Source organism: Coregonus lavaretus (genome assembly GCF_964263955.1).
Source record: "Coregonus lavaretus genome assembly, chromosome: 19".
NCBI lineage: Eukaryota > Metazoa > Chordata > Actinopteri > Salmoniformes > Salmonidae > Coregonus > Coregonus lavaretus.
In genome coordinates, this window is record NC_140006.1 from 39462778 (window position 1) to 39490542 (window position 27765).

General features: G+C 42.4%; 2 protein-coding genes and 1 long non-coding RNA gene across 5 annotated transcripts; 2 read left to right on the forward strand and 1 right to left on the reverse strand.

Annotated features, from left to right (window-relative positions):
• Nucleotides 1–440: 440 nt before the first annotated feature.
• Nucleotides 441–18838, forward strand: zbtb41 (zinc finger and BTB domain containing 41). Its single transcript, XM_084183792.1, has 11 exons — nucleotides 441–591; nucleotides 1158–2427; nucleotides 3356–3563; nucleotides 4496–4565; nucleotides 8779–8926; nucleotides 13136–13265; nucleotides 13600–13695; nucleotides 13910–14016; nucleotides 14190–14295; nucleotides 15494–15582; nucleotides 18014–18838. The coding sequence occupies exons 1-11, from the start codon at nucleotides 529–531 to the stop codon at nucleotides 18637–18639; spliced, it is 2913 nt and encodes a 970-aa protein (XP_084039918.1). The 5' UTR covers nucleotides 441–528; the 3' UTR covers nucleotides 18640–18838.
• Nucleotides 18839–19323: 485 nt separating this feature from the next.
• Nucleotides 19324–20798, forward strand: LOC311147160. The gene is made up of 2 exons (XR_014614760.1): nucleotides 19324–20064; nucleotides 20223–20798. It is a non-coding gene; the product is annotated as an uncharacterized lncRNA (long non-coding RNA).
• Nucleotides 20782–26692, reverse strand: LOC311147158 (complement factor H-related protein 1-like). 3 transcript variants are annotated; one of them, XR_014614759.1, is made up of 7 exons: nucleotides 26584–26692; nucleotides 26123–26314; nucleotides 25730–25906; nucleotides 25154–25219; nucleotides 21816–21941; nucleotides 21481–21547; nucleotides 20782–21335 (listed from the first exon to the last, which is right to left on the reverse strand). XR_014614759.1 is itself a non-coding variant. In XM_084183794.1 (7 exons), the coding sequence occupies exons 1-6, from the start codon at nucleotides 26642–26644 to the stop codon at nucleotides 21543–21545; spliced, it is 627 nt and encodes a 208-aa protein (XP_084039920.1). In that variant the 5' UTR covers nucleotides 26645–26692; the 3' UTR covers nucleotides 20782–21335; nucleotides 21522–21542. The 3 variants fall into 3 exon arrangements, 2 of the variants coding, with proteins under 2 accessions (XP_084039920.1, XP_084039919.1); XM_084183794.1 differs by having other exon boundaries at nucleotides 21522–21547; XM_084183793.1 differs by lacking the exon at nucleotides 21481–21547.
• Nucleotides 26693–27765: the final 1073 nt, after the last annotated feature.

The window sequence follows — 27765 nt, forward strand, 5'->3', positions numbered from 1 at the left end:
GGTCTAGTGTTCCACTAGAGATCCTAGTTCGAATCCAGGCTATGTCGTAGCCGGCCGCGACCGGGAGACCCATGGGGCGGCGCACAATTGGCCCAGCGTCGTCCAAGGTAGGGGAGGGAATGGCCGGCAGGGATGTAGCTCAGTTGGTAGAGCATAGTGTTTGCAACGCCAGGGTTGTGGGTTCGATTCCCACGGGGGGCCGGTATAAAATAATGTACACTAACTGTAAGTCGCTCTGGATAAGAGCGTCTGCTAAATGACTAAAATGTAAAAATCTCTCTCTATAGATTCCCAAGGTCCTATTTCACTACAATACCCACAATGCCACATAGACTATAAAGTCGCATAGGCGAATCATGTGATAAAGTTCAGCACATTCTTCACGTTTATCAATGAACACTAAGCACACAAAGGCTGTTAAGGTTTACACCTACCTGCATATATATTAGAGAAATATCAAAGGTTTTCTGTCGGCTTTTTGTGTGTCATTTCTCTCTGGTTACTGTTACACAAAGGGCTCGAAGACAAATGCTGAAACAGCCGATGAACGTGCGCGTTGTTTGTGTGCGACGTTTCTCCAAGAATGTGAAGGTGGGGCGTTTTGCGATATTCAGGAAATTATCATTTTTCTGTTTTTCTCAGAATAGATGTACGAGTATATTTAGTTTTTTTTCATAGCGTGCTTACACTTCTAAGGTAGGTTTGAAAATGATTTTGCTTGCACGAATGCTTTCCCGAGGGGCGGTAAGGGTCGTTTGTCAACGTTCTCCTATTCGGGGGGCGGTTGTAGAGACCATAACATAGGGGTCCTTGAGGTGGATAGCGAATTTGAGACTGCAATATTGTAGCCAACTGCTGAAGCAAAACTGAATTGAGTTGGCTGCATACTACGCTGTTTCGAATTTGCGATATAGAACAACGTTGATACACCCATGTCACTGTGTGCATTGGCTTTCACAAAAAAATTAGCCCAAATATCAAAAGCTAGCTATAACAGTAAATGCAATATCAAAATACAGGTGTAATCAGCTGCATCTATAAGCTTTATCTAGAGACATGTCTTTACCTCTAACCTTACCATATAGGCTGTGTAACATATGTTCAACAGAACTTTATGCTGACATAGGCTGTTTATTGAAATTCTCTCTGTTTTTCAGAACTCTTTGAATGTTTCCCTATTTAACATAATGATGAAGAGAAAACCCAACCAACATCAACCCCCAAACAGGAGAGGAAGGGTCAGTGCTAGTGCCGGTGGGCAAATTGACTCACCGGACAACAATACCATGACTGACTCCGAGACAGTTCCACTCCCTCCATCACAAAAGAGGCACCTGACCATGATGCAGCATGGCGACAACCTCCTCAAGTTTCTAAACGAGGACCGAACGAAGCAAAGGTTCTGCGACGTCTCCGTCAGTGTGGGCGGGAAGTGCTACAGCGCCCACAAAGCCATGTTGGCGCACGGTAGCAGCTACTTCCACGCCGAGCTGACCAAAAACCCGAACGCCGACCACGTGATTCTCGACCACGTGGAGGATTCCGTGTTCCAACACTTACTGCGCCTCCTTTACACGGCCGAGTGCGTCATCTCCGAGAGCGAGGTCCCTGCCCTGACTGAAGCGGCCGGCTTCCTGGACATGATGGATGTAGTGAACCTCCTGGCAGGAGAGGGGGATGTCCGGCCAGCGCTTGCTCGAGTGGAGGTTAAGTCCGTGGGGGAACCAAGCGCAGGGAAGGCCTCTAAAGCTTCTGACCTTCCATCGGACTGTGTCGGGGTCCAAAGCCCAGTCCAGGCTGGTGCCCACCATTGTTCGTTCTGCAGCCGTACATTTTGCTACAAGAAGTCTATGGAGAACCATTTAACCAGGAATCACAGTAGCAGCACCGAGGGAGATGCCAGAGAAAAGGTGGTCACTCAAGAGATTACTACCACGGTAACCACGAACCGGAGGTCTGCCCGCAGGAGGAAGGTTCCCGCCAAATTGGAGAGAGGTGTTGCAACAGAGGGGAAGCTACATCACGACCCCGCTAGTAGAGACCCAACCACCACAGAGGAAGACGAGGAGGAGGAGGAGGAAGAAGAAGAAGAAGAAGGGAGAAAACCAAAGCACAAATCCGACACAGGAGACGCACTCACCCCAACCGAGGGGGAGGAGGCGGAAGAGGAGAGAGAGGAGGATGAGGAGGAGATGGTGGTGGAACGGAAGAGTGCGTTAGTACGGGGAGCAAGAGAGAGCGGTGAGAGTTCAGAGGTGGAGACAACAGAACACCAGACAGTCAATGAGGTGGAGGTGTATAGTCAGGCTGCAGATGGCTCTAACTATGGACCAGTGTACCCAGAGGGACTGGCTCCTGTCATCATCCAGAGCGTCAGCAAGAAGACGCTCAAGTGCCCCAAGTGTGACAAGACCTTTGACCGCACAGGTATGTACTCTCCTTAGAGAGTTTATTTAAATGTATTGTACTGATTGTATACATTGTATTTATTCACAAGGGCAGTTGTTTCAACAACAGATTAATTACATAACATCAACAACAACATAATAATTATATACTAAACAAAAATAATAATAATATATTAAACAATTAATACATAACCAACATTTAACCAACCACAAGTGCTGTTGTTTTGTCCTCGTCTCTTAGCAACTGAGTAGGAGTAGTAGTCTTAATTTATTTGACTGCCAATCAAGTGAATCAATGGAGTTTTCAAAGAGCAGAAGCCCTGAAGGACTGCAGTCAAAGATTTTTTATAACTAAACCAAGATAGATCACAGCGTGTCATTTCCAATGGGAACAAATGAGCCATAGTGGGCAGAACAGGCAAGGAGGGGGGCAGAGCCAAGCACGAACTAGTGAGATCCTATTGGAGTGTTCTAGCGTCATCTGCATATTTCCGTTAGGGAACGCCTACTCTGTGAAGTGCGCGTGTGCAGTAACTCAATTCACCCTTTGCACTCCGTGATTTTTTAAAACCTTTTGCAAAGGGTAAAGTTAAAAAATCTTAGCCCACTCTATTCATAACAGATTCTAGTTTTGGTAACAAAAAACTGTATTGAGATCAAATGTTTCATCGATGAGAAAATGTGCAGAATGTCGGCCAAAATCCATCTCGTTCCATCTTCTCCCACTGCCCGCCAGTGGGCTTCCTCCATATATGGTAGTGAGTGGAAACACCAAGCTGATGCTTCACATTTAAACATCCAGTGAAATATCTGTCTCATTGTTCTATCTGTGCTGCAGTTGTGCACCACTTATCTGTCTTATGAGCCTGGCCATACCATGCACCAAATACTATATTATAAATCATAATAATATTATGTTTTGCTGTTTTTCTCTGTATTTTCCATAGGGAAGTATGAGAGTCACACCAGGGTGCATACAGGAGAGAAGCCCTTCCAGTGTGACGTGTGTCTACAGTGTTACTCCACCAAGTCGAACCTCACCGTGCACAAGAAGAAGCATGCCAGTGACGCCCCCTTCCAGAAGAAAGACCACAAGTGCTCCTTCTGCAACAAGCTGCACGCCAGCAAAAAGACCCTGGCCAAACACGTCAGAAGGTGAGCCTTTGTGTCTGTCCCATCATCCTCTGTTCACCAGGGTTGGGGGTCAGTTCCATTTCAATTGAGCCAATTCAGGAAGTAAACAGAAATTCATATTCTAATAGAGAAGCTTTGAGGAACATTTGAATTGGAATATGAATTTCAGTTTACTTCCTGAATTGACTGAATTGAAATGGATTTGACCCCCAACCCTGATATTCACATTACACTCTTATACATATTCTATATTTTGGTTATTATAAATCCCTAACAATTGCGCTTTTAGGAAAAGAGTCACTCTAAATTCAAATGGTTGTAAATTAAATTCATGTTCTCATGAATAAAAATATGAGGTTATTTATTTAGTGGTTGGATTGAAACCTTAACAGCCCTTCTAAACTAGGAGCTGGTTTCCCAGACCCAGATTAAGCCTAGTCCTGGATTAACAATCATTCTCAATAGAGAATCTTTATTCAAAGTGCGTTTTAGTCTATTACTAGGCTTAATCTGGGTCAAGGAAACCATTGCTAGATGTGTTAAAGCTTGTTTGTAGTCTTTCAGGGTAAAGGGGTCTCTGGGTAGTAGTAATCTGAATTAATCATTATATACCCTGATCTAGATGTTATTAGCAATTCTATAATGGTGATTCTTTAATTGCCCTTCAGGGATAAACAGAGTTTATTTTATTTAATTAAATGGTTTACGATGTAGTCCACCATTCGTGTCCTTTTCTTACTTAGTTCTATGTAGTGTACTTAAAGTTAAAATAATGAGCTTTGCCACCTTGTGGACACGTGTCACAGTGCAGTTCAGTGTCAAAGGGATCCAGACAGGTCAATGCACAGTTGTACTGTATGTTTATATTGAGGCTCTCTGGTCCCCAAGGAGTGAAAAGGAATGAATAATGAAGTCAAGTGTGTACTACCTATTTGTTACCACTGTGCTTTCAGGTTCCACCCGGACCACATTCAAGAGTTCCTGGCCATGAGGAAGAAGAAGAACGAGGGATGGAAGTGTGATGTAAGCTTTGACTTGTTTTATTTTATGAAACACAATCCAAAAAAGAAAATTGTCAGATAACGGACACAGTATAGAAAAGGAGGTAAAGAGCAAAATGCTAGCCCCAAGATTCAGACTACAATCATATTTTGAAGGGATCACTCCCCTTGAGCCCTTATAATATGAATGTCTCTTGCTGATCAATATCAACACTTTGAGCCTAAGAAGTTTGGTTTTAACATTTTGCATTTTTGTCATTTAGCAGACGCTCTTATCCAGAGCGACTTGCATACATTTTTTGTACTGGTCCCCCGTGGCAATCAAACCCACAACCCTGTTGTTGCGAGCGCCATGCTCTACCAACTGAGCCACATGGTAGTTTCACAACCTTTATCTTATCAAGTTCAAGTGTCAAGTTTATTATGACATCATTACATAGCCATATGAAATTAAATGTATTTTAGAAGTTGAGTTGAGGCAAGGACCACTCTAAAATATATACAGTGCCTTCGGAAAGTATTCAGACCCCTTAACCTTTTCCACATGTTGTTACGTTGCAGCCTTATTCTAAAATGGATTCAATAGTTTTGTTTCCTCTCATCAATCTACACACAATACCCCATAATGACAGAGCAAAAACAGATTTTTAGAAATTTCAGCTAATTTATTAGAAATAAAAAACTGAAATATCACCTTTACATAACTATTCAGACCCTTTACTCAGTACTTTGTTAAAGCACCTTTGGCAGCGAGTCTTCTTAAGTATGACGCTACAAGCTTGGCTCACCAGTATTTGGGGAGTTTCTCCCATTCTTCTCTGCAGATCCTCTCAAGCTCTGTCAGGTTGGGTGGGGAGCGTCGCTGCACAGCTATTTTCAGGTCTCTCCAGAGATGTTTGATTGGGTTTAAGTCCAGGCTCTGGCTGGTCCTCTCAAGGACATTCAGAGACTTGTCCCGAAGCCACTCCTGCATTGTCTTGGCTGTGTGCTAAGGGTCGTTGTCCTGTTGGAAGGTGAACCTTCGCCCCAGTCTGAGGTCCTGAGCACTCTGGAGCAGGTTTTCATCAAGGATCTCTCTGTACTTGGCTCCGTTCATCTTTGCCTCGATCCTGACTAGTCTCCCAGTCACTACCGCTGAAAAACATCCCCACAGCATGATGCTGCCACCACCATGCTTCACCGTAGGGATGGTGCCAGGTTTCCTCCAGACGTGACGCATGGCATTCAGGCCAAAGAGTTCAATCTTGGTTTCATCAGACCAGAGAATCTTGTTTCTCATGGTCTGAGAGTCTTTAGGTGCCTTTTGGCAAACTCCAAGCGGGCTGTCTTGTGCCTTTTACTGAGGAGTGGCTTCCGTCTGGCCACTCTACCATAAAGGCCTGATTGGTGGAGTGCTGCAGAGATGGTTGTCCTTCTGGAAGGTTCTCCCATCTCCACAGAGGAACTCTAGACCATCTGGTTCCTGGTCACCTCCCTGACCAAGTTCCTTCTCCCCCGATTGCTCAGTTTTGCAGGGTGTTCTTGGGGACCTTTAATGCTGCAGAATTTTTTTGGTACCCATCCCCAGATCTGTGCCTCGACACAATCCTGTCTCGGAGCTCTACGGACAATCTTCAACCTCATGGCTTGGTTTTTGCTCTGACATGCACTGTCAACTGTGGGACCTTGTATAGACAGGTGTGTGCCTTTCCAAATCATGTCCAATCAATTGAATTTACCACAGATGGACTCCAATCAAGTTGTACAAACATCTCAAGGATGATCAATGAAAACAGGATGTACAGTGGGGGAAAAAAGTATTTAGTCAGCCACCAATTGTGCAAGTTCTCCCACTTAAAAAGATGAGAGAGGCCTGTAATTTTCATCATAGGTACACGTCAACTATGACAGACAAATTGAGAAAAAAAAATCCAGAAAATCCCATTGTAGGATTTTTAATGAATTTATTTGCAAATTATGGTGGAAAATAAGTATTTGGTCACCTACAAACAAGCAAGATTTCTGGCTCTCACAGACCTGTAACTTCTTCTTTAAGAGGCTCCTCTGTCCTCCACTCGTTACCTGTATTAATGGCACCTGTTTGAACTTGTTATCAGTATAAAAGACACCTGTCCACAACCTCAAACAGTCACACTCCAAACTCCACAATGGCCAAGACCAAAGAGCTGTCAAAGGACACCAAAAACAAAATTGTAGACCTGCACCAGGCTGGGAAGACTGAATCTGCAATAGGTAAGCAGCTTGGTTTGAAGAAATCAACTGTGGGAGCAATTATTAGGAAATGGAAGACATACAAGACCACTGATAATCTCCCTCGATCTGGGGCTCCACGCAAGATCTCACCCCGTGGGGTCAAAATGATCACAAGAACGGTGAGCAAAAATCCCAGAACCACACGGGGGGACCTAGTGAATGACCTGCAGAGAGCTGGGACCAAAGTAACAAAGCCTACCATCAGTAACACACTACGCCGCCAGGGACTCAAATCCTGCAGTGCGAGACGTGTCCCCCTGCTTAACCCAGTACATGTCCAGGCCCGTCTGAAGTGCATTTGGATGATCCAGAAGAGGATTGGGAGAATGTCATATGGTCAGATGAAACCAAAATATAACTTTTTGGTAAAAACTCAACTCGTCATGTTTGGAGGACAAAGAATGCTGAGTTGCATCCAAAGAACACCATACCTACTGTGAAGCATGGGGTTGGAAACATCATGCTTTGGGGCTGTTTTTCTGCAAAGGGACCAGGACGACTGATCCGTGTAAAGGAAAGAATGAATGGGGCCATGTATCGTGAGATTTTGAGTGAAGCCCTCCTTCCATCAGCAAGGGCATTGAAGATGAAACGTGGCTGGGTCTTTCAGCATGACAATGATCCCAAACACACCGCCCGGGCAACGAAGGAGTGGCTTCGTAAGAAGCATTTCAAGGTCCTGGAGTGGCCTAGCCAGTCTCCAGATCTCAACCCCATAGAAAATCTTTGGAGGGAGTTGAAAGTCTGTGTTGCCCAGCGACAGCCCCAAAACATCACTGCTCTAGAGGAGATCTGCATGGAGGAATGGGCCAAAATACCAGCAACAGTGTGTGAAAACCTTGTGAAGACTTACAGAAAACGTTTGACCTGTGTCATTGCCAACAAAGGGTATATAACAAAGTATTGAGAAACTTTTGTTATTGACCAAATACTTATTTTCCACAATCATATGCCAATAAATTCATTAAAAATCCTACAATGTGATTTTCTGGAATTTTTTTTCTCATTTTGTCTGTCATAGTTGACGTGTACCTATGATGAAAATTACAGGCCTCTCTCATCTTTTTAAGTGGGAGAACTTGCACAATTGGTGGCTGACTAAATACTTTTTTGTGGTCCTCTGTAGCTCAGCTGGTAGAGCACGGCGCTTGTAACGTCAAGGTAGTGGGTTCGATCCCCGGGACCACCCATACACAAAAAAATGTATGCACGTATACTTTTTTGTGGTCCTCTGTAGCTCAGCTGGTAGAGCACGGCGCTTGTAACGTCAAGGTAGTGGGTTCGATCCCCGGGACCACCCATACACAAAAAAATGTATGCACGCATGACTGTAAGTCGCTTTGGATAAAAGCGTCTGCTAAATGGCATATTATTTATTATTATTATTTTTTTCCCCCACTGTACCTGAGCTCAATTTTGAGTCTCATAGCAAAAGGTCTGAATAGTTATGAAAATAATGTTTTTCTGTTTTGTATTTTTTTTAAATAAATTTGCAAACATTTCTAAAAACCTGTTTTAGCTTTGTCATTATGGGGTATCGTGTGTTGATTGCTGAGGATTATTTTTTATTTAATCCCTTTTAGAATAAGGCTGTAACGTAACAAAATGTGGAAAAAGTCAAGGGGTCCGAATACTTTCTGAAGGCACTGTACCTACAGATGCAATGCAGTAAATGGAAAACTTGTAGTGTATATGAGGTTTAAAAAGACTTTCCACTTAGAAATGTCAGACTTGAAATGTATCAACCCCTACAAAAATTGTCCTTTAATTATAATCCTCATAATAATTCACATTTCCTGTTGTTGCAGGACTATTTTCCTGCTGTAGCAAACTGGCTCAAATTAAGATCCTACATCTGTACACGTCACATAATATTCACAGAATACATATTCCACAGAATGATACATTTTCACTTTCACTGCAAGTACAGTCAGTGTATTCTCGTATCCTCACCTGCTCTCTCTCTGATATTCCGGGTTCAGATCTGCCACAAGTCTTTCACACGTAGGCCTCATCTGGAGGAGCACATGATTCTACACACGCAAGACCGACCCTTCAAATGTGCCTTCTGTGACGACTACTTCAAGTCCAGGTTTGCCCGCTTGAAGCATCAAGAAAAGTATCATTTAGGTAATGAATGGGAAATTTCATTTGATTGCTTTATCCAACATATTTAGATAATAGATCAATGTATTGTACCTCTTGACTTGAGGCGTACAGATATATTGCATTATGATGAGTCCATAATGCTTTATTGGCCTTGTCATAAGTATGAATTAACTGCTAATAATGTGTTAGGATAGTGATGAATCGGTTATTATCTGTCATTTGAGCTAGTTGAAAGGCATATTATAAGTTATCATGGTTATAACAAGTAATAATACATTATAACTATATGCCCTAAGTAAAGTGTTACTGTTATATCCCCTTGGATTGATGAGGAATTGAAAAATGGTATGGTTGAGAGGGATGAGGCAAAAGGTATGGCATACAGTGGCTTGCGAAAGTATTCACCCCCCTTGGCATTTTTCCTATTTTGTTGCCTTACAACCTGGAATTAAAATAGATTTTTGGGGGGTTTGTATCATTTGATTAACACAAAATGCCTACCACTTTGAAGATGCAAAATATGTTTTCTTGTGAAACAAACAAGAAATAAGACAAATAAACAGAAGACTTGAGCGTGCATAACTGTTCACCCCCCCAAAGTCAATACTTTGTAGAGCCACCTTTTGCAGCAATTACAGCTGCAAGTCTCTTCGGGTATGTCTCTATAAGCGTGGCACATCTAGCCACTGGGATTTTTGCCCATTCTTCAAGGCAGAACTGCTCCAGCTCCTTCAAGTTGGATGGGTTCCGCTGGTGTACAGCAATCTTTAAGTCATACCACAGATTCTCAATTGGATTGAGGTCTGGGCTTTGACTAGGCCATTCCAAGACGTTTAAATGTTTCCCCTTAAACCACTCAAGTGTTGCTTTAGCAGTATGCTTAGGGTCATTGTCCTGCTGGAAGGTGAACCTCCATCCCAGTCTCAACTCTCTGGAAGACTGAAACAGGTTTCCCTCAAGAATTTCCCTGTATTTAGCGCCATCCATCATTCCTTCAATTCTGACCAGTTTCTCAGTCCCTGCCGATGAATGGTATTCTCGGGGTGATGAGAGGTGTTGGGTTTGCGCCAGACATAGCGTTTTCCTTGATGGCCAAAAAGCTAAATTTTAATCTCATCTGACCAGAGTACCTTCTTCCATATGTTTGGGGAGTCTCCCACATGCCTTTTGGCGAACACCAAATGTGTTTGCTTATTTTTTTCTTTAAGCAATGGCTTTTTTCTGGCCACTCTTCTGTAAAGCCCAGCTCTGTGGAGTGTACGGCTTAAAGTGGTCCTATGGACAGATACTCCAATCTCCGCTATGGAGCTTTGCAGCTCCTTCAGGGTTATCTTTGTTCCCTTTGTTGCCTCTCTGATTAATGCTCTCCTTGCCTGGTCTGTGAGTTTTGGTGGGCGGCCCTCTCTTGGCAGGTTTGTTGTGGTGCCATATTCTTTCCATTTTTTAATAATGGATTTAATGGTGCTCCGTGGGATGTTCAAAGTTTCTGATATTTTTTTATAACCCAACCCTGATCTGTACTTCTCCACAACTTTGTCCCTGACCTGTTTGGGGAGCTCCTTGGTCTTCATGGTGCCGCTTGCTTGGTGGTGCCCCTTGCTTAGTGGTGTTGCAGACTCTGGGGCCTTTCAGAACAGGTGTATATATACTGAGATCATGTGACAGATCATGTGACACTTAGATTGCACACAGGTGGACTTTATTTAACTAATTATGTGACTTCTGAAGGTAATTGGTTGCACCAGATCTTATTTAGGGGCTTCATAGCAAAGGGGGTGAATACATATGCACACGCAAATTGAGAAATCACGTGACTAAACTGAATAAAAAGAAGAAGAAACTAAACTATGAAACAAAGATAAATGATTTGGAGCACCTTAAAATATATATTGGGCAAAAAGGCAAACTCAGCTCCATCATTCATTGAATCAGATGGCTCATTCCTCACAAAACCCATTGATATTGCCAACTACTTTAATGATTTTTTCATTGGCAAGATTAGCAAACTTAGGCATTACATGACAGCAACAAACGCTGAAACTACACATCCAAGTATATCTGACTAAATTATGAAAGACAAGCATTGTAATTTTGAATTCCGTAAAGTAAGTGTGGAAGAGGTAAAAAAATGATTGTTGTCTATCAACAATGACAAGCCACCAGGGTCTGACAACTTGAATGGAAAATTACTGAGGATAATAGTGGATGATATTGCGACTCCTATTTGCCATATCTTCAATCTAAGCCTATTAGAAAGTGTGTGCCCTCAGGCCTGGAGGGAAGCAAAAGTCATTTCGCTACCTAAGATTAGTAAAGCCCCCTTTACTGGCTCAAATAGCCGACCAATCAGCCTGTTACCAACCCTTAGTAAACTTTTGGAAAAAAGTGTTTTTTGTCCAGATACAATTCTATTTTACAGTAAACAAATTGACAACAGACTTTTAGCATGCTTATATGGAAGGACATTCAACAAGCACAGCACTTACACAAATGACTGATGATTGGCTGAGAGAAATTGATGATAAAAAGATTGTGGGGGCTGTTTTGTTAGGATTCAGTGTGGCTTTTGACGTTTTCGATATGCTGCTGGAAAAACGTATGTGTTATGGCTTTACACCCCCTGCTATATTCTGGATAAAGAGTTACCTGTCTAACAGAACACAGAGGGTGTTCTTTAATGGAAGCCTCTCCAACATAATCCAGGTAGAATCAGGAATTCCCCAGGGCAGTTGTTTAAGCCCCTTACTTTTTTCAATCTTTACTAATGACATGCCACTGGCTTTGAATAAAGTGTGTCTATGTATGCAGATGACTCAACACTATACACGTCAGCTACTACAGCAACTGAAATAACTGCAACACTTAACAAAGAGTTGCAGTTAGTTTTGGAATGGGTGGCAAGGAATAAGTTAGTCCTGAATATTTCCAAAACTAAAAGCATTGTATTTGGGTCAAATCATTCACTAAACCCTAAACCCCAACTACATCTCGTAATGAATAATGTGGAAATTGAGCAAGTTGAGGAGACTAAACTGCTTGGAGTAACCCTGGATTGTAAACTGTCATGGTCAAAACATATTGATACAACAGTAGCTAAGATGGGGAGAAGTCTGTCCATAATAAAGCGCTGCTCTGCCTTCTTAACAGCACTATCAACAAGGTAGGTCCCAAAGGCCCTAGTTTTGCCACACCTGGACTACTGTTCAGTCGTGTGGTCAGGTGCCACAAACAGGGACTTAGGAAAATTGCAATTGGCTCAGAACAGGGCAGCACGGCTGGCCCTTGGATGTACAAAGAGAGCTAACATTAATAATATGCATGTCAATCTGTCCCGTGTGGCTCAGTTGGTAGAGCATGGCGCTTGCAACGCCAGGGTTGTGGGTTCGATTTCCACGGGGGACCAGTATGGGAAAAAAGTATGAAAATGTGTGCACTCACTACTGTAAGTCGCACTGCATAAGAGTGTCTGCTAAATGACTAAAATGTAAATGTAAACTCTCCTGGCTCAAAGTGGAGGAGAGATGAACTTAATCACTACTTGTATTTGTGAGAGGTATTGACAAGTGGAATGCACCAAGCTGTCTGTTTTAACTACTGGCACACAGCTTGGACACCCACGCATACCCCACAAGACATGCTACCAGAAGTATCTTCACATTCCCCAAGTCCAGAACAGACTAGTACTACATAGAGCCATGACTACATGGAACTCTATTCCACATCAAGTAAGAGATGGACGCAGTAGAATCAGATAAAAAAAAAAAAAAATACTAATACACCTTATGGAACAGCGGGGACTTTGAAGAGACACAAACACAGGCACAGACACACATACACATGATAAGACACGCACTCTACACACACGTACACATGGATTTTGTTTTGTAGATATGTGGTAGTAGAGTAGGGGCCTGAGGGCACATACTTAATGTGTTGAGAAATCTGCTGTGAATGTATTGTAATGTTTTTAAAATTGTATAAACTGCCTCAGGAAGAGCAGCTGCTGCCTTGGCAGGAACTAATGGGGATCCATAATAAATACAAATACCATGTTCGGGTTTATTGTCCTCAAAAACATTGGGAGTCAAGGAAAATGTTGTATAATCATTGAAGAGAATTCTTTCAAGTTTGTAGAAGCTTAACTTTAGTCAATGATCAAATGTTGATATTGGATTGAGAAGTAAGGCTGTGACACTGGGATATTTAATTGACCTTTGACTCTGTCCACAGGTCCGTTCCCTTGTGACATCTGTGGCCGCCAGTTCAACGACACGGGTAACAGGAAGAGACACATTGAATGTACACATGGGGGCAAGAGAAAATGGACCTGCTTCATCTGTGGGAAGTCAGTGAGGGAGAGGTAGGATTGTCAAAACTTTTTTTGGGGTTGTGGGAAAATTCAATTAAAATGTAATCATAAAAAAAGTAATAAAAAGCCTAAAATAAACAGCAGTGCTTAGAATACTGCACATATACGTGTGATTACATTGAACTTCTATGTTTTTATACACAACAACTACTAATGTTAAAACTTTTAACGAAACTTTTAATCAACTTGTTTTTAACAGTACTTTTTGGTGGCGGTATTGTGTCTATCTCTCACTGCTCACATGGTAACAATCTCAACTTTAGTGACTGGTCTACTATCAGTCTAACTCCATTGATTGTAATGTTGTTGTTTTTTATGTCCGTAGGACAACGTTGAGAGAACATTTGCGGATTCACAGTGGAGAGAAACCTCACCTCTGCAGTATCTGTGGACAGAGTTTCCGCCACGGCAGCTCTTATAGGTCAATATGCTTGGGCAGTTCATAACATACCTAGTTCTTATTGGCTATCACCTGTGGGTGGAGTCCCATGTTCAGCAGGTTTCTATTGGGTCGTTTTTGTCTTCTCCAGAGAAAATACTTTTGTCATAATTTAGTACAAAATAAATACAATGTTTGCCTGTTTTAATTGCATATTAACATTTCTTAACTTTAACCCCAAACTCTATTCTGATAGGCTTCATCTTCGAGTCCACCACGACGACAAGCGCTACGAGTGTGACGAATGCGGAAAGACGTTCATACGCCACGACCATCTGACCAAACACCAGAAAATACACTCGGGTACGGTATACACACCTTCCGTGTTATGTTCCGTAGCTATGCAAAAGAGAGTAAAATGCTCCCCTGGGTTAGTTGTTCATACATGGTCCTGGGCCTGTTTGGATGTTTTTATGCTGCATATGAATTGTCTTACAGGACAATAATTGAATTGAATCTCCCTTGGATGTTATCAGGGGAGAAAGCCCACCAGTGCGAGGAATGTGGAAAGTGTTTCAGGCGCCATGATCACCTGACCGTCCATTACAAAAGTGTCCACCTGGGAGAGAAGGTGTGGCAGAAGTAAGTGGTCCGGATGGTGGATGGAGATGGAGGGAATGGGCGCGTTCCAGGTTGACTACATTGCAGATGCATGTCAGATCTCACACCGCGGCTGACTACATTGCAGATGCATGTCAGATCTCACACCGCGGCTGACTACATTGCAGATGCATGTCAGATCTCACAACGCGGCTGAATACATTGCAGATGCATGTCAGATCTCAAAACGACTGAATAGGTGTTTAACATATCAGCTAACCACATCATATGATATATTAAAAAAATAAAAAAATTTATGCACTCACTAACTGTAAGTCGCTCTGGATAAGAGCGTCTGCTAAATGACTAAAATGTAAATGTAAATATAGCAATCTGATGACGTGGCATGCAACCATTGGTTGATGAAATGTAACATCTGCAATGTAGTCAGCCTGGAACGTGACCATTATGTTCTAGATTTAAAGTGTCAGTCTGGGCTTAGACACACCAGGGCACCAAAGGGATTTTTTATTATATGATCAAGCAAATAGGCAGAATGAACAGCAATGGACCAATAACAATTGCATTGTCAGCACACGTCCAACAGATTTTCACATGATATTCAATAAAACAAAGTCAATTCATAGAACATGCACAGGGAACAACTTGACGTCCATATCTTGACAGTCAAATACATACAGTCACATAGGGTAGTCACATTTATACCAAAAACTATGTTGAAAATCTATTTTTGGTTTCAACTTCTTGTGGTCGCTGTCGCTGGTATAATTACAATTACCATATTGAACAAACCCAGTGTTTGTCCAATGAAAGTATTTTTGGCTGACAAAGACCATGCGTAATGGGATTTAGTAACCGAAAAATACTTAGCTTTTTTTCTGTTACAGATGATCTTCTATGGTGTCTAGTTGACTATTTGTGAATCCAGGCTCTGTCGTAGCCGGCCGCGACCGGGAGACCCATGGGGCGGCGCGCAATTGGCCCAGCGTCGTCCAGGGTAGGGGAGGGAATGGCCGGCAGGGATGTAGCTCAGTTGATAGAGCATGGCGTTTGCAACGCCAGGGTTGCGGGTTCGATTCCCACAGGGGGTAGGAAAAAAAATAATGTATGCATTCACTAACTGTAAGTCGCTCTGGATAAGAGCGTCTGCTAAATGACTAAAATGTAAATGTAAATGTGAAAAGACTAAGCATTGGGAAAACTTGTGTGGATTCTATAGGTATAAAACAGCTGTGCATCAGTGTGAGGTTTGTAAGAAGGAGTTCAAAGGGAAGTCCAGTCTGGAAATGCACTTCAGGACACATTCAGGTAAGATGACAATAAAAGCTGTGAATGTCTGTTTGACTGGCAGCGTACCTTTCTTTTCACATCAACCCTTTATTGACATGTTAATCCAGAACAAATGTATTTGGTGGACATAGATGTCCAATAAATACAGTGGGGAGAACAAGTATTTGATACACTGCCGATTTTGCAGGTTTTCCTACTTACAAAGCATGTAGAGGTCTGTAATTTTTATCATAGGTACACTTCAACTGTGAGAGACGGAATCTAAAACAAAAATCCAGAAAATCACGTTGTATGATTTTAAAGTAATTAATTTGCATTTTATTGCATGACATAAGTATTTGATCACCTACCAACCAGTAAGAATTCCGTCTCTCACAGACCTGTTAGTTTTTCTTTAAGAAGCCCTCCTGTTCTCCACTCATTACCTGTATTAACTGCACCTGTTTGAACTCGTTACCTGTATAAAAGACACCTGCCCACACACTCAATCAAACAGACTCCAACCTCTCCACAATGGCCAAGACCAGAGAGCTGTGTAAGGACATCAGGGATAAAATTGTAGACCTGCACAAGGCTGGGATGGGCTACAGGACAATAGGCAAGCAGCTTGGTGAGAAGGCAACAACTGTTGGCGCAATTATTAGAAAATGGAAGAAGTTCAAGATGACAGTCAATCACCCTCGGTCTGGGGCTCCATGCAAGATCTCACCTCGTGGTGCATCAATGATCATGAGGAAGGTGAGGGATCAGCCCAGAACTACACGGCAGGACCTGGTCAATGACCTGAAGAGAGCTGGGACCACAATCTCAAAGAAAACCATTAGTAACACACTACGCCGTCATGGATTAAAATCCTGCAGCGCACGCAAGGTCCCCCTGCTCAAGCCAGCGCATGTCCAGGCTCGTCTGAAGTTTGCCAATGACCATCTGGATGATCCAGAGGAGGAATGGGAGAAGGTCATGTGGTCTGATGAGACAAAAATAGAGCTTTTTGGTCTAAACTCCACTCGCTGTGTTTGGAGGAAGAAGAAGGATGAGTACAACCCCAAGAACACCATCACAACCGTGAAGCATGGAGGTGGAAACATCATTCTTTGGGGATGCTTTTCTGCAAAGGGGACAGGACGACTGCACCGTATTGAGGGGAGGATGGATGGGGCCATGTATCACGAGATCTTGGCCAACAACCTCCTTCCCTCAGTAAGAGCATTGAAGATGGGTCGTGGCTGGGTCTTCCAGCATGACAACGACCCGAAACACACAGCCAGGGCAACTAAGGAGTGGCTCCGTAAGAAGCATCTCAAGGTCCTGGAGTGGCCTAGCCAGTCTCCAGATCTGAACCCAATAGAAAATCTTTGGAGGGAGCTGAAAGTCCGTAATGCCCAGCGACAGCCCCGAAACCTGAAGGATATGGAGAAGGTCTGTATGGAGGAGTGGGCCAAAATCCCTGCTGCAGTGTGTGCAAACCTGGTCAAGACCTACAGGAAACGTATGATCTCTGTAATTGCAAACAAAGGTTTCTGTACCAAATATTAAGTTCTGCTTTTCTGATGTATCAAATACTTATGTCATGCAATAAAATGCAAATTAATTACTTAAAAATCATACAACGTGATTTTCTGGATTTTTGTTTTAGATTCCGTCTCCCACAGTTGAAGTGTACCTATGATAAAAATTACAGACCTCTACATGCTTTGTAAGTAGGAAAACCTGCAAAATCGGCAGTGTATCAAATACTTGTTCTCCCCACTGTAGATGATAGGTCTGGCAGGTAGCATACCGACCTGCTTTAATTTCCTAGATAATTAACAGACGGTGTATTAGACCAGCAGCCATCAAACTATACACACGCTTCAATAAATGTATATTTTTGATCCGTTTTTTTATAAAGGTTTTTCAGTATTTTACAGGCAAAGGGCCACAACAAACAACAAAACCTCTACCTACCCCTTCTCCTCTCCTCTCCCTCCCCCCTCTCCTCTACCCCCCTCTCCTCTCCCTCCCCCTCTCCTCTCCCTCCCTCCCCCCTCTCCTCTACCTCCCTCCCCCCATCCTCTCCCTCCCCCCTCTCCTCTCCCTCCCCCCTCTCCTCTACCTCCCTCCCCCCTTTCCTCTCCTCTCCCTCCCCCCTCTCCTTTCCCTCCCCCTCTCCTATACCCTCTCCCCCTCTTCTCTACCTCCCTCCCCCCCCTCCTCTACCTCCCTCCCCCCTTTCCTCTCCTCTCCCTCCCCCCTCTCCTTTCCCTCCCCCCTCTCCTATACCTCCCTCCCCCTCTCCTCTACCTCCCTCCCCCCTCTCCTCTCCCTTCCCCCTCTCTTCTACCTCCCTCCCTCCTCTCCTCTACCCCCCCCCACCTCTCCCTCTCTCCTCTACCTCCCCCCCTCCCCTTTTTATCCTCTATTCTGTAATAATGTATGTCCAACTAACTTCCGTCATGTCTTCTGCAAGGTGAGAAACCTTACAGATGCCCCGTGTGCCAACAGACGTTCCGCATCAAGAAGACCCTCACCAAGCACATGGTGATCCACTCGGACGCCCGCCCCTTTAACTGCCCGCACTGCAGTGCCACCTTTAAAAGGAAAGACAAGCTGAAGTACCATAGGGACCATGTACACAGCGCTAAGTACACTGAGCAGCAGCAGCCTCTGGTAGTGCTGACAGAGGACAAGATGGTGACTCTGCCCTATAATACCCACGGCCCCTCCAAGGTGTACCGGGCTGAACCAAAGACCGTTCTCCAGAACGTCCCCTCCGACGTGTGTGTGCCTGTCACGCTGGTGCCCGTCCAGATGTCCAGGGTGGTCCCGGGGGTACAGGGTGACCTGGGGGGACATGTAACCTGCCCGCCCCAGGGCCAGGGGCAGCAGCAGACAGCTGGAGGGTACCAGAATGCCACGGAGCTGGCGTTCCTGGAGAAGTACACGCTTACCCCCCAGCCGGCCAACATTGTGCACCCGGTGCGGCCCGACCAGATGTTGGACCCCAGGGATCAGTCTTACCTGGGCACCCTGCTGGGCCTGGACTCTGCCACCCCTGTCCAGAACATCTCTAACTCGGACCACGTCGCCCACTGATCATCCCTCTCTATACTTCCCGTTTGGTAACAGTTTATTTAAAGGGTACATACATAAGGACATCATAACACATTTATAACCCATACGAAACTGAATAAGACCCTAGAGGTAACATTTATATGAAGGGTGCGGTTGTTAACATAAGCATTCACAATGCTCATGTACTGCTTATGTATGGGTTATGAATGGGTTATGTATACACACGCTTCAATCAATGTATCTTTTTGATCCGTTTTTTTATAAAGGTTTTTCAGTATTTTACAGGCAAAGGGCCACAACAAACAACAAAACCTCTACCTCCCCCTTCTCCTCTCCCTCCCTCCCCACTCCCCCTCCCCCCTCTCCTCTCCCTCCCCACTCTCCTCTACCTCCCTCTCCTTTCCCTCCCCACTCTCCTCTACCCCCCCTCTACCTCTCCCTCTCTCCTCCCCCTCCCTCCCCCCTCTCCTCTACCCCCCCTACTTCTCCCTCTCTCCTCCCCCTCCCTCCCCCCTCTCCTCTACCCCCCCCCCTACTTCTCCCTCTCTCCTCCCCCTCCCTCCCCCCTCTCCTCTACCCCCCCCCCCCCTACTTCTCCCTCTCTCCTCCCCCTCCCCTTTTTATCATTTTTTTTATCCTGGGTTATGAATGTGTTATGAATGGGTTATGTATGGGTTATGAATGGGTTATGAATGTGTTATGAAGTATTTATGTAGCTAGCCTTAAAATAAAGTGTAACCATGTTCTTTTAACCCCTGCAGCTTATTCAGGGCAGAACGCTCTGATTGAAACAGATGGTGTAGATCAGACCTAGCTCTCAGCCGTGTGGAACAGGGAATGTCGTCAGATGCATTTGTGATATTTCTATCTGCAACCGTCCAAACGTTGCACCACGTTGATTGAGCCCCAAGTCTTCTATCAAATTGGCTGCTTATCTTCAAAGAGCACTTTTTAAAGTTTCTCTTGTCACACAAAAGCCTAAGATCTCTGTCATTCCATGAAATGAGTGTGAGTGAGTGATGTATATTGTGACAGGAGCCTGATTGTCCCCATACAAAAGGTAATTCCAGAACAGGTGTCTCCAACTCATTTCCAATGAGCTGGCTGTAAGTCTAAATCTTACAGGTGTAATCTGGATATTTATTCACAATTTAAATTGAATCAAGGTATTACACAACGCATTTACCCCCATTCAAATCAAGTTCCATAGTATTCCACATGTTCCTTACCAGTTACCACAGAACTTTATTGTGATAATGAATCTAGGTGTTTTCAGCCTGTTGCTCCGGGGTGAAGTTTCTCCTGTACAGATCTAGGATCAGATTCCCCTCCCCCAATCGTAGCCATAACCAATTACACCATCAGCAGGGAAAATGCAAAACTGATCCAGGATCAGCGTTTAGGGGTGACGTCCCTACACCCAGCGGGCTCCTCAAAACTAGAAAGGTCTGTTTAATCAGTGTATCATGAGGTCAACCACTTCTGAATCAATCTTTAAAAGTATTCTGTATATAATGTATATCATGTACTACCTCTGTCTTTCAAATGAATTGTTTGTACCCGGTTACTTCCTCATACCATGTTGTTTCTTTTACAATGGACAGGAGGGAACAGCCTGTATGTATAAAACGTCCTGATCTAGGATCAGGTCACCCCCCTGTCCAGGTAATCTTATTCATTATGATCTAAAAGGCTAAACTGATCCTAAATCAGCACTGCTACTTTGAGATGCTTGATACATATGATGGGTTTCTGTCTGGGGATGTACTGTATGTTGCCTTATAGGGGATCACCATGTTCATTAATGTGCATTTATAAACCGGGTGGTTCGAGCCCTCAATGCTGATTGGCAGAAAGCCTTGGTATATCAGACCATATACCTCGGGTATGACAAAACAGTTATGTTTACTGGTCTAATTATGTTGGTAACCAGTTTGTAATAGCAATAAGGCACCTCAGGGGTTTGTGGTATATGGCCAATATACCACGGCTAAGGGCTGTATCCAGGCACTCTGCGTTGCGTCGTGTTTAAGAAAAGCCCTTTGCCGTGGTATATTGTCCATATACCACACCCCCTCTGGCCTTATTGCTTAAATAAACTCGACTTCTCTCTCTCTCTGTCCGTCCAACACAACCTCTAAATAAAGAAAACCATGTGCAAGATACAGGAAGATAATTTATAGTGTCCCACGTATACATTCATTTACTGTATTTAAATCATTTATTGACATAAAGGTTCAGTGTTGTTTCTACATTTAATTCAGTCATGAGCAGTTCTCTACAGCACAAGTCATTTTACTTTTACTGATCGTTCCATTGTTCCTCTCCACAGCACGAACGGATGAGAATAATGAAGTGTATTGCTGATGATTTCTTTGTCCCCGAAGCCCCAAGACCCCCCTTCATTTATTGTCCAACACACAGTACATCAACAGTTGTATAACCGCAACAGAGGCTGATGTGATGTGGGGGAACTGTTTTGACAATGTCCTATTATCCTCAACTTGAATTACTTCAGAATTGTAGAATTGTTCCAAATTATTTTCTCTATCCATTCCTAACATGATGGAGATCAAGATGGAACCGTACTCTGCTCCCCTCCATTTTAACCACTTGTGCTATAAATCATATTCTATATCATGACCCAAATGTAAAAGCAACTTTATCAGTTATATCCTAAACAATCTATTGTTGCACTTCTTCTCTTGTTCCTAGCCCTGTGAAGAAAAACACATATGTTGTGATATGTGAACAAATGGACAAGGTATCGTCCTCACTTACACACGTCTTTCAATAAGTCACATCTTCATCATGAACAACCTGAACTAGAAATCATAATAAATGAATACTGTAAACTCTTACGAGTTTTGCAATCCACCGTGTAGGGATGCACAAAAACTTACCCATTATGGATCCACATTTTCCTAACCTGAATGGGATGACATGGTAGTTCATATTTTGAGAGAAAAAAATAGGCCTACTGTAACATTTATTTAAGTACAACTATTGTAACTAAGATACAAAATACACCTAGCCAGAGGTGTGTCTGTACTGAGAATGACTGGTTCATAGAAAAAGGGAATTGTTTCTCTTCTTTTCCAGAGGAAAGCATAGCCTTGCCCCACTAGCTACATTAGCATATTAAGGTATCTAGGCAATTGGTAGATTTCAGAAAGTTTTTTTTGTTTTTGACTTACCACAGTTTTCCTCGTCGCTGTTGTCTGAGCAGTCGTCGTCGTCATCGCACCTCCAGATGGTCGGTATACACCTTCTGTTATTGCACTGAAACTGGCCTTCCCTACACTTCCGCAAGGCCTCATGACCTGTTGGAGAGAGTTATGGTAGATGTGAAAATGAACCTGGTAGGAAATGCGGTATTAGAGATTGAATTCAGCAAGCACAAATTAATAGTTCCCATAGGTTCCATTTGTTGTTATTGACTTTACCTGCATTAGTTTAGATTTCAGCAAGGAAACCTGTGAAAAGACCCCTTTAAAATTAAACAATACATTCCCATTATGTCTTTAATGAATGACCCAGCTAAGCTTTACAGTATAGCAGCATATAAAAAAATATTGTGATATTTCTTATTTCTTTATTTTTCTGGATTATGTGTGTATTGTTGATTTATTTTAATTTGTTTTATTACCATGTATCACTGCATTGTTGGAGCTAGAAACACAAGCATTTCGCTGCACATGCCATAACATCTGAAAATCTGTGTACGTGACCAATAACCTTTGATTAGATTTTTGATTAAGGGGAAGTTCAGGATTTCACAACTTAATGTTAGATGCTTCCTCACCCTGAAAGTAGTCTGTGGGTCCAAAAAAAGTAATCCATGGTTCTGATTTCTTTAAACAGCCACTACAAACTTCTGCTAACTTTAGCCACCACAAGTGAATGGGGCATGTAAACTAAAATAACATTTCATTTTTCACATGCTTCGTAAACAACAGGTGTAGACTAACAGTAAAAAACGTACTTACTGGTCCTTTTCCAACAATGCAGAGTTAAAGATTTCCCCCCCAAATCACCTTTAAAGTGGCAATCCGCAGTTGAAACAATAACAAAGAGTCCTCCACTCCACTCCACTGTTTTGGTAAAAAGCTGAGAGATGGGGCTGGAGAAATATAACTACTCTCAAATTGATAGACAGAGCTATGGATGTAAGGACTGACCATCCATTATATCAAAATTATAGTTTGAACCATGTTTTGAGGCTGTATAGTGTTTGTTTATATTTACTTTGTTTTTTAAACATTGGAGTAAAACAAGCTTCACATGTTTTTCTTTTTTTTTGGGGGGGGGGGGGGGGGGGGGGGGATTCCTGACCATATCCTGCTTCTTCTCTTCACCAGATAAGGGAGTCCTGGATTTCCTTTTTCTAGAACGGCTGCTTCTCATTTGAGTAATTAGGCTAAGCGAAGCTCAGATTGCTTGAACTGGCAACATTCCAAAAGGTCCTCATGTTTTGACGATAGAAAAACCGATGGACATGGAGTCAAAAGACAAAAGCCTGATATTTCACAAGTCTAGAACAGGAAATAATTGTAACAAAGTACATGGAATATATTCACATATTTAGCAAAAAAAAAAGTAATATGTCCCCCGCCGCAAAATCCAGAGAGGGAGCCTGGCAGAAAATTGCCGACAGAGTAAATGCACAGGTGAAGTGGCACGATTCCAATATCTAATAGGGCTAGCTTACACACATGGGTGATTCGTAATAATGCTTTCACTTTATAGAGCACTGTTATTGCAACGTTGGTGATATTAAGTGTCAAGGTAATGGCCTAATATGTAAATTGTAGTAGCCTATGTCATAATTGCAGTTGTAGGCCATTCCATAGCCTATGTAGGATGAATAATAACGTATTTAATTCATAATGCTTTTCATGACAACACGTGCAACAATGTGTGCTATGTTTAGTTGTAACCCCATGGGAGTCACAGATCATCTGACCAAAGAAGTAAGGAAGATCATTGAGTTTAATGACTGTTTCTGAAAATGATTTTGGTTTAGTGAAGGTATAGGCTACAGTATTCAATAGCCACCTGTTTATGCTGTGAAAATATTTTCTCCTTCATTTGTTCCAGAGGGTTTTGAATGAGGATGTGTCCCATCTATAGAACCAATGATGTTTGGAAAATCTGCGGGATGAATTAGGCTATTTATAATTGGTATCATGTTGCCTAGTCTTAGCAAAGCATCGCTGGCAGTCAACTGACAACAGTCTACTGTACCTGCCATTCTGTAAAAGTCCTCCTTGATTATAAGGACAGCTTGATGGCCAGGGGATGCATCAAAGACATAAAAAAATCTATTCAATGGGAGGCAGACTCTTCTTACGGCTCTACGCACAGTTGCCTTGCCAAATCGTTCAGCATCGCCTACCTTGTATAGGAAACTTCCAGTGGCAGAAAATCGCAAAGCATTAAAGAGTTTGTATAGCAGTCAAAGCGAAATCGTGTTGGGTTACATTTCTACAGGTTGAGTAAGTTGGCCAGATAAACTATAACGTTCCAAAATAAAATCTGAATGATCTAAAGCAGTGGTTCCCAACCTTTTTTGGTTACTGTACCACCAACAGAATTTTGCTCTGCCCGGAGTACCCCTGAAGTACGCCCTCGTGCATTTTACCAGTAGGCCTCTGGTCTCATGAGTCTTCTCAAGTACCCCCTGTGGATAGGCCAAGTACCCCCAGGGTCCTAGTACCCCTGGTTGGGAACCACTGATCTAAAATATCTATTTGAGTTATAATAATTAGTTCCCTTTGTAATGCATGCAGGGCGAATAATGCAGGCTCCGATGTCAAGTGGATTTTCCAAGAAGGGACAGGCCATAGTGATAGACAAGAATGTGATTGACAGAGAAGCCCCGTCTTTTTTCACCAGGACAGGCTAAGTCTGAGATCAAGTTAACCTAGTAATTAACCTGATACCTACTAGGTTAATTTGATTTTAGCCTGTCCTGGTGAATAAATACGGCACTTCTCCGCTAATCAGATTTTGTTTGTCACAATGGCCTGTCCCTTCTTGGAAAATCCACTTGACATCGGAGCCTGCATTGTTCGCTGAGCATTAGGTTGGAATAATACTGTGAAAATTGTGATAATGTCCTTTTAGTGTAAGAGCTGTATGAAAATTTCACCTGAAATTTCAGGCAGTTTTGGTGGGATGGAGTTTTTGCGGAAAATTACTTAATAGACCAATAAGAAAGAGAGTTCCAAACCTCTGCCAAAAACAGCAAGTTTTCAGTTTTCCCTTCCCCACTCAGACCACTTGCAGACAGTGCTAATAAAATTATTTCTTAAGAAATTACTCTTTGCTAAAGAGGCTATTTTTGTTTATTTTTCACCATTTAATTCAAAACAATCACATTAAAGGTACTTAATTGTTACCCAAAAAGTGATTTGATATTGAGATAAAAACATCTGCATTGGGACCTTTAAGGCGGTTATATACACAGTTTCGGCCTCAATTTATATAATGTTGGTACGATGAGGATCAGCAACTAAAAGGCTTGAATTACCTGTTGTAACTCTAACGGGTCTGCTAGTGGGTCTGATGCTGTGTAAGCTGCTTCCATCCATGATTTCTGTTGGAGACAGATAGATACAATGTAATGTGAAAGTCAACCTGGTTCATGTTGATAGAGGAAAATGGGATTATTACATGAAATGCTATTGGCTCACTTTAGCCTTTTCCATGAAATGGCTAAGAAACAAGGGTTATGGTCATTTTTAAACCTGTGGTTATACTATTAGAAACCCTTCTAGAGGACTCAAAGTTAATACTTTGCTGCTCTCTTCAGTGACACAAAAATACAGTACAGATGTCAGAATAAAGAAATCAGTTGGATCTTAAAGGGATAGTGTGATATTTTGGCAATTAAGCCCCTTTTCTACTTACCTAGAGTCAAATGAACTCATGGATACCAGTTTTATATCTCTGCATCCAGTAGGAAGGAAGTTAGACATAGTTTTGCGATTCAATGACTGGAAGTCTACCGGAACGGCTAGCATGCTCAAGTTCATCTGACTCTGGGTAAGTAGGAGAAGAGCTTAATTGCCGAAATCTGGCACTATCCCTTTAAGTCAGTACTCACTGCATGTGGGGGCTGAGGTCCATTCTCCTGAAAGGCATAATATATCTGCATTCCCCTCCATCATGAAGGATTTCTTGCATTTATAAACCACTATTGATCCATCTCTGAACTTGTTTTGATATTGTTGAACGATGGTTGCATGGTCCACTTGAGGAGGCGCATCACAAGAACGACTGGCTGTGAAGATAAAGTACAAACAAAGATTAGTGAAGAAACAAAAGACAACGAAGTACAAGAGATGATAATACTGAATGTTGTTCACAACACAAATGTATCATATGTCCTGTCACACCAACATCCCCTCTTTCCTATACCTAAAGGGATAGTCTTCTGAGTTTTTACACCACATAAGACTCTTTGCTATAGATCAAGGTTAGAGCAGACAGTACTTACCCTTACACAGAGGACTATCAGACCATCTACCATTCTCACATTTGATTATCCCCCACCACCCTTCCATTGGTGTCTTCAGACCTCTATCACAGGCATAGGTCAAGGTCATGCCATCCTGGTACATTTCCTGCTCCGGGTCAACAAAGCCATTGTCCAGTTGGGGTCTTTGACAGCCTTTTCCAGATTCTTGAGCTGAAAAATGACAGAACATACATTTATTATTATCCATCATTTGTCTGCACAATGACCTTTGTTCAACAAATACAGTATATCTTGGCTAAGAAATTAATAGATGAGTGTTTCTGCCATGTACTAGGCCTTTTTATTAATTACACGTGACACCAAATATAGGCACTGCCTTAAGAAAAAAGATCACTGCACACAATTAATTGCATATATGTAAAGAATACAAAATGCAATTTTCTTTGAATGAATAGTGTATATCAAAATACCTTCCTTACCTTTAACTTTGTAGGACCAGATATGCAGTACGATAATGACATACAGTGGTATTTCCTTCATTTTCTCCACTGGTGTTACATGTACACTAAGAAATGAACTAACTGGAGTGTGAGTCTGAGTTGGGGCTTTTTAAATGTAACCAAGGTCATTATTGTCAGGGGTGGATCTTAAACTTGTGCTTTTGCGCGGCACTGTGGGAAAATACAAGATGTCACAATTGACAACAAAGGCTTTTTTTTACAGTGGAAAGAAAGTGAATGTATTAACATTTAAATATTATTGTTTTTTATATTGTTTTTGTTCAAATCTGAAATGATGCGTTTCATTCTTTTTTTTAAACAACAATCTTATGTTAAGACCCATGAAACTGTCAAATGGGCCAACAACTAGTTCCAAATATTTCTAATTTTCTGTAAACATCTCACCAAAGTTATTAGTATTTGATCATTTTGAGACTGTTTCAGATGCATCCATGTTGAGAAATGTAAAAGACTGCTGTCATGCAAGGTGCCATATTGTGCTTTTGTTAACAATTCATTTTAGGAAATGTCCATGAGTATGTTCCTGTGAAAATATGAATCCACACAAAAAGAATGTTGTGTTAAGATATTAACTAATCAATTGTTGACACGTGTGTAATTTTGATGGAGATATTTGATTTAAAGAGATATATTGAAAATGAAAGCAATATTGGATTTTGCAATGACAATTGGTTATTTTGTAAAATTAGAAGTATGTTTTGCGATGTCTGAATTAACTGTTTTAAGAGCATTGACCTTTGTTCCCTTCAAATCAATTGAGAGAAACTGTAAATTCCAGAGGGCAGGCTTTGAAATCTATTGATTTGACGAGGTGTGAATGAAGGAGTCAGGCGCAGGAGGTAAAACACCGAAGTCCAGAGTTTATCCCGTTTACATAAATAAAACGCACCTAGCGTCAAAACAAAACTATCACAAGGGAAATATTCCACCTTGGCAATAACAGGAAGAGTACCTCAACCGAGCTACTCGCTCTCACAATGAAACAATCTCTCACAAAGACAAGGGGAACAGAGGGAACACGTATACACATACTAATTAGGGGAATGAGCACCAGGTGTGTGTGATTGACAAGACAAGACATGACAAGTGGAGTGATGAGAATGGGATCGGCAGTAGCTAGTAAGCCGGTGACGACGAACG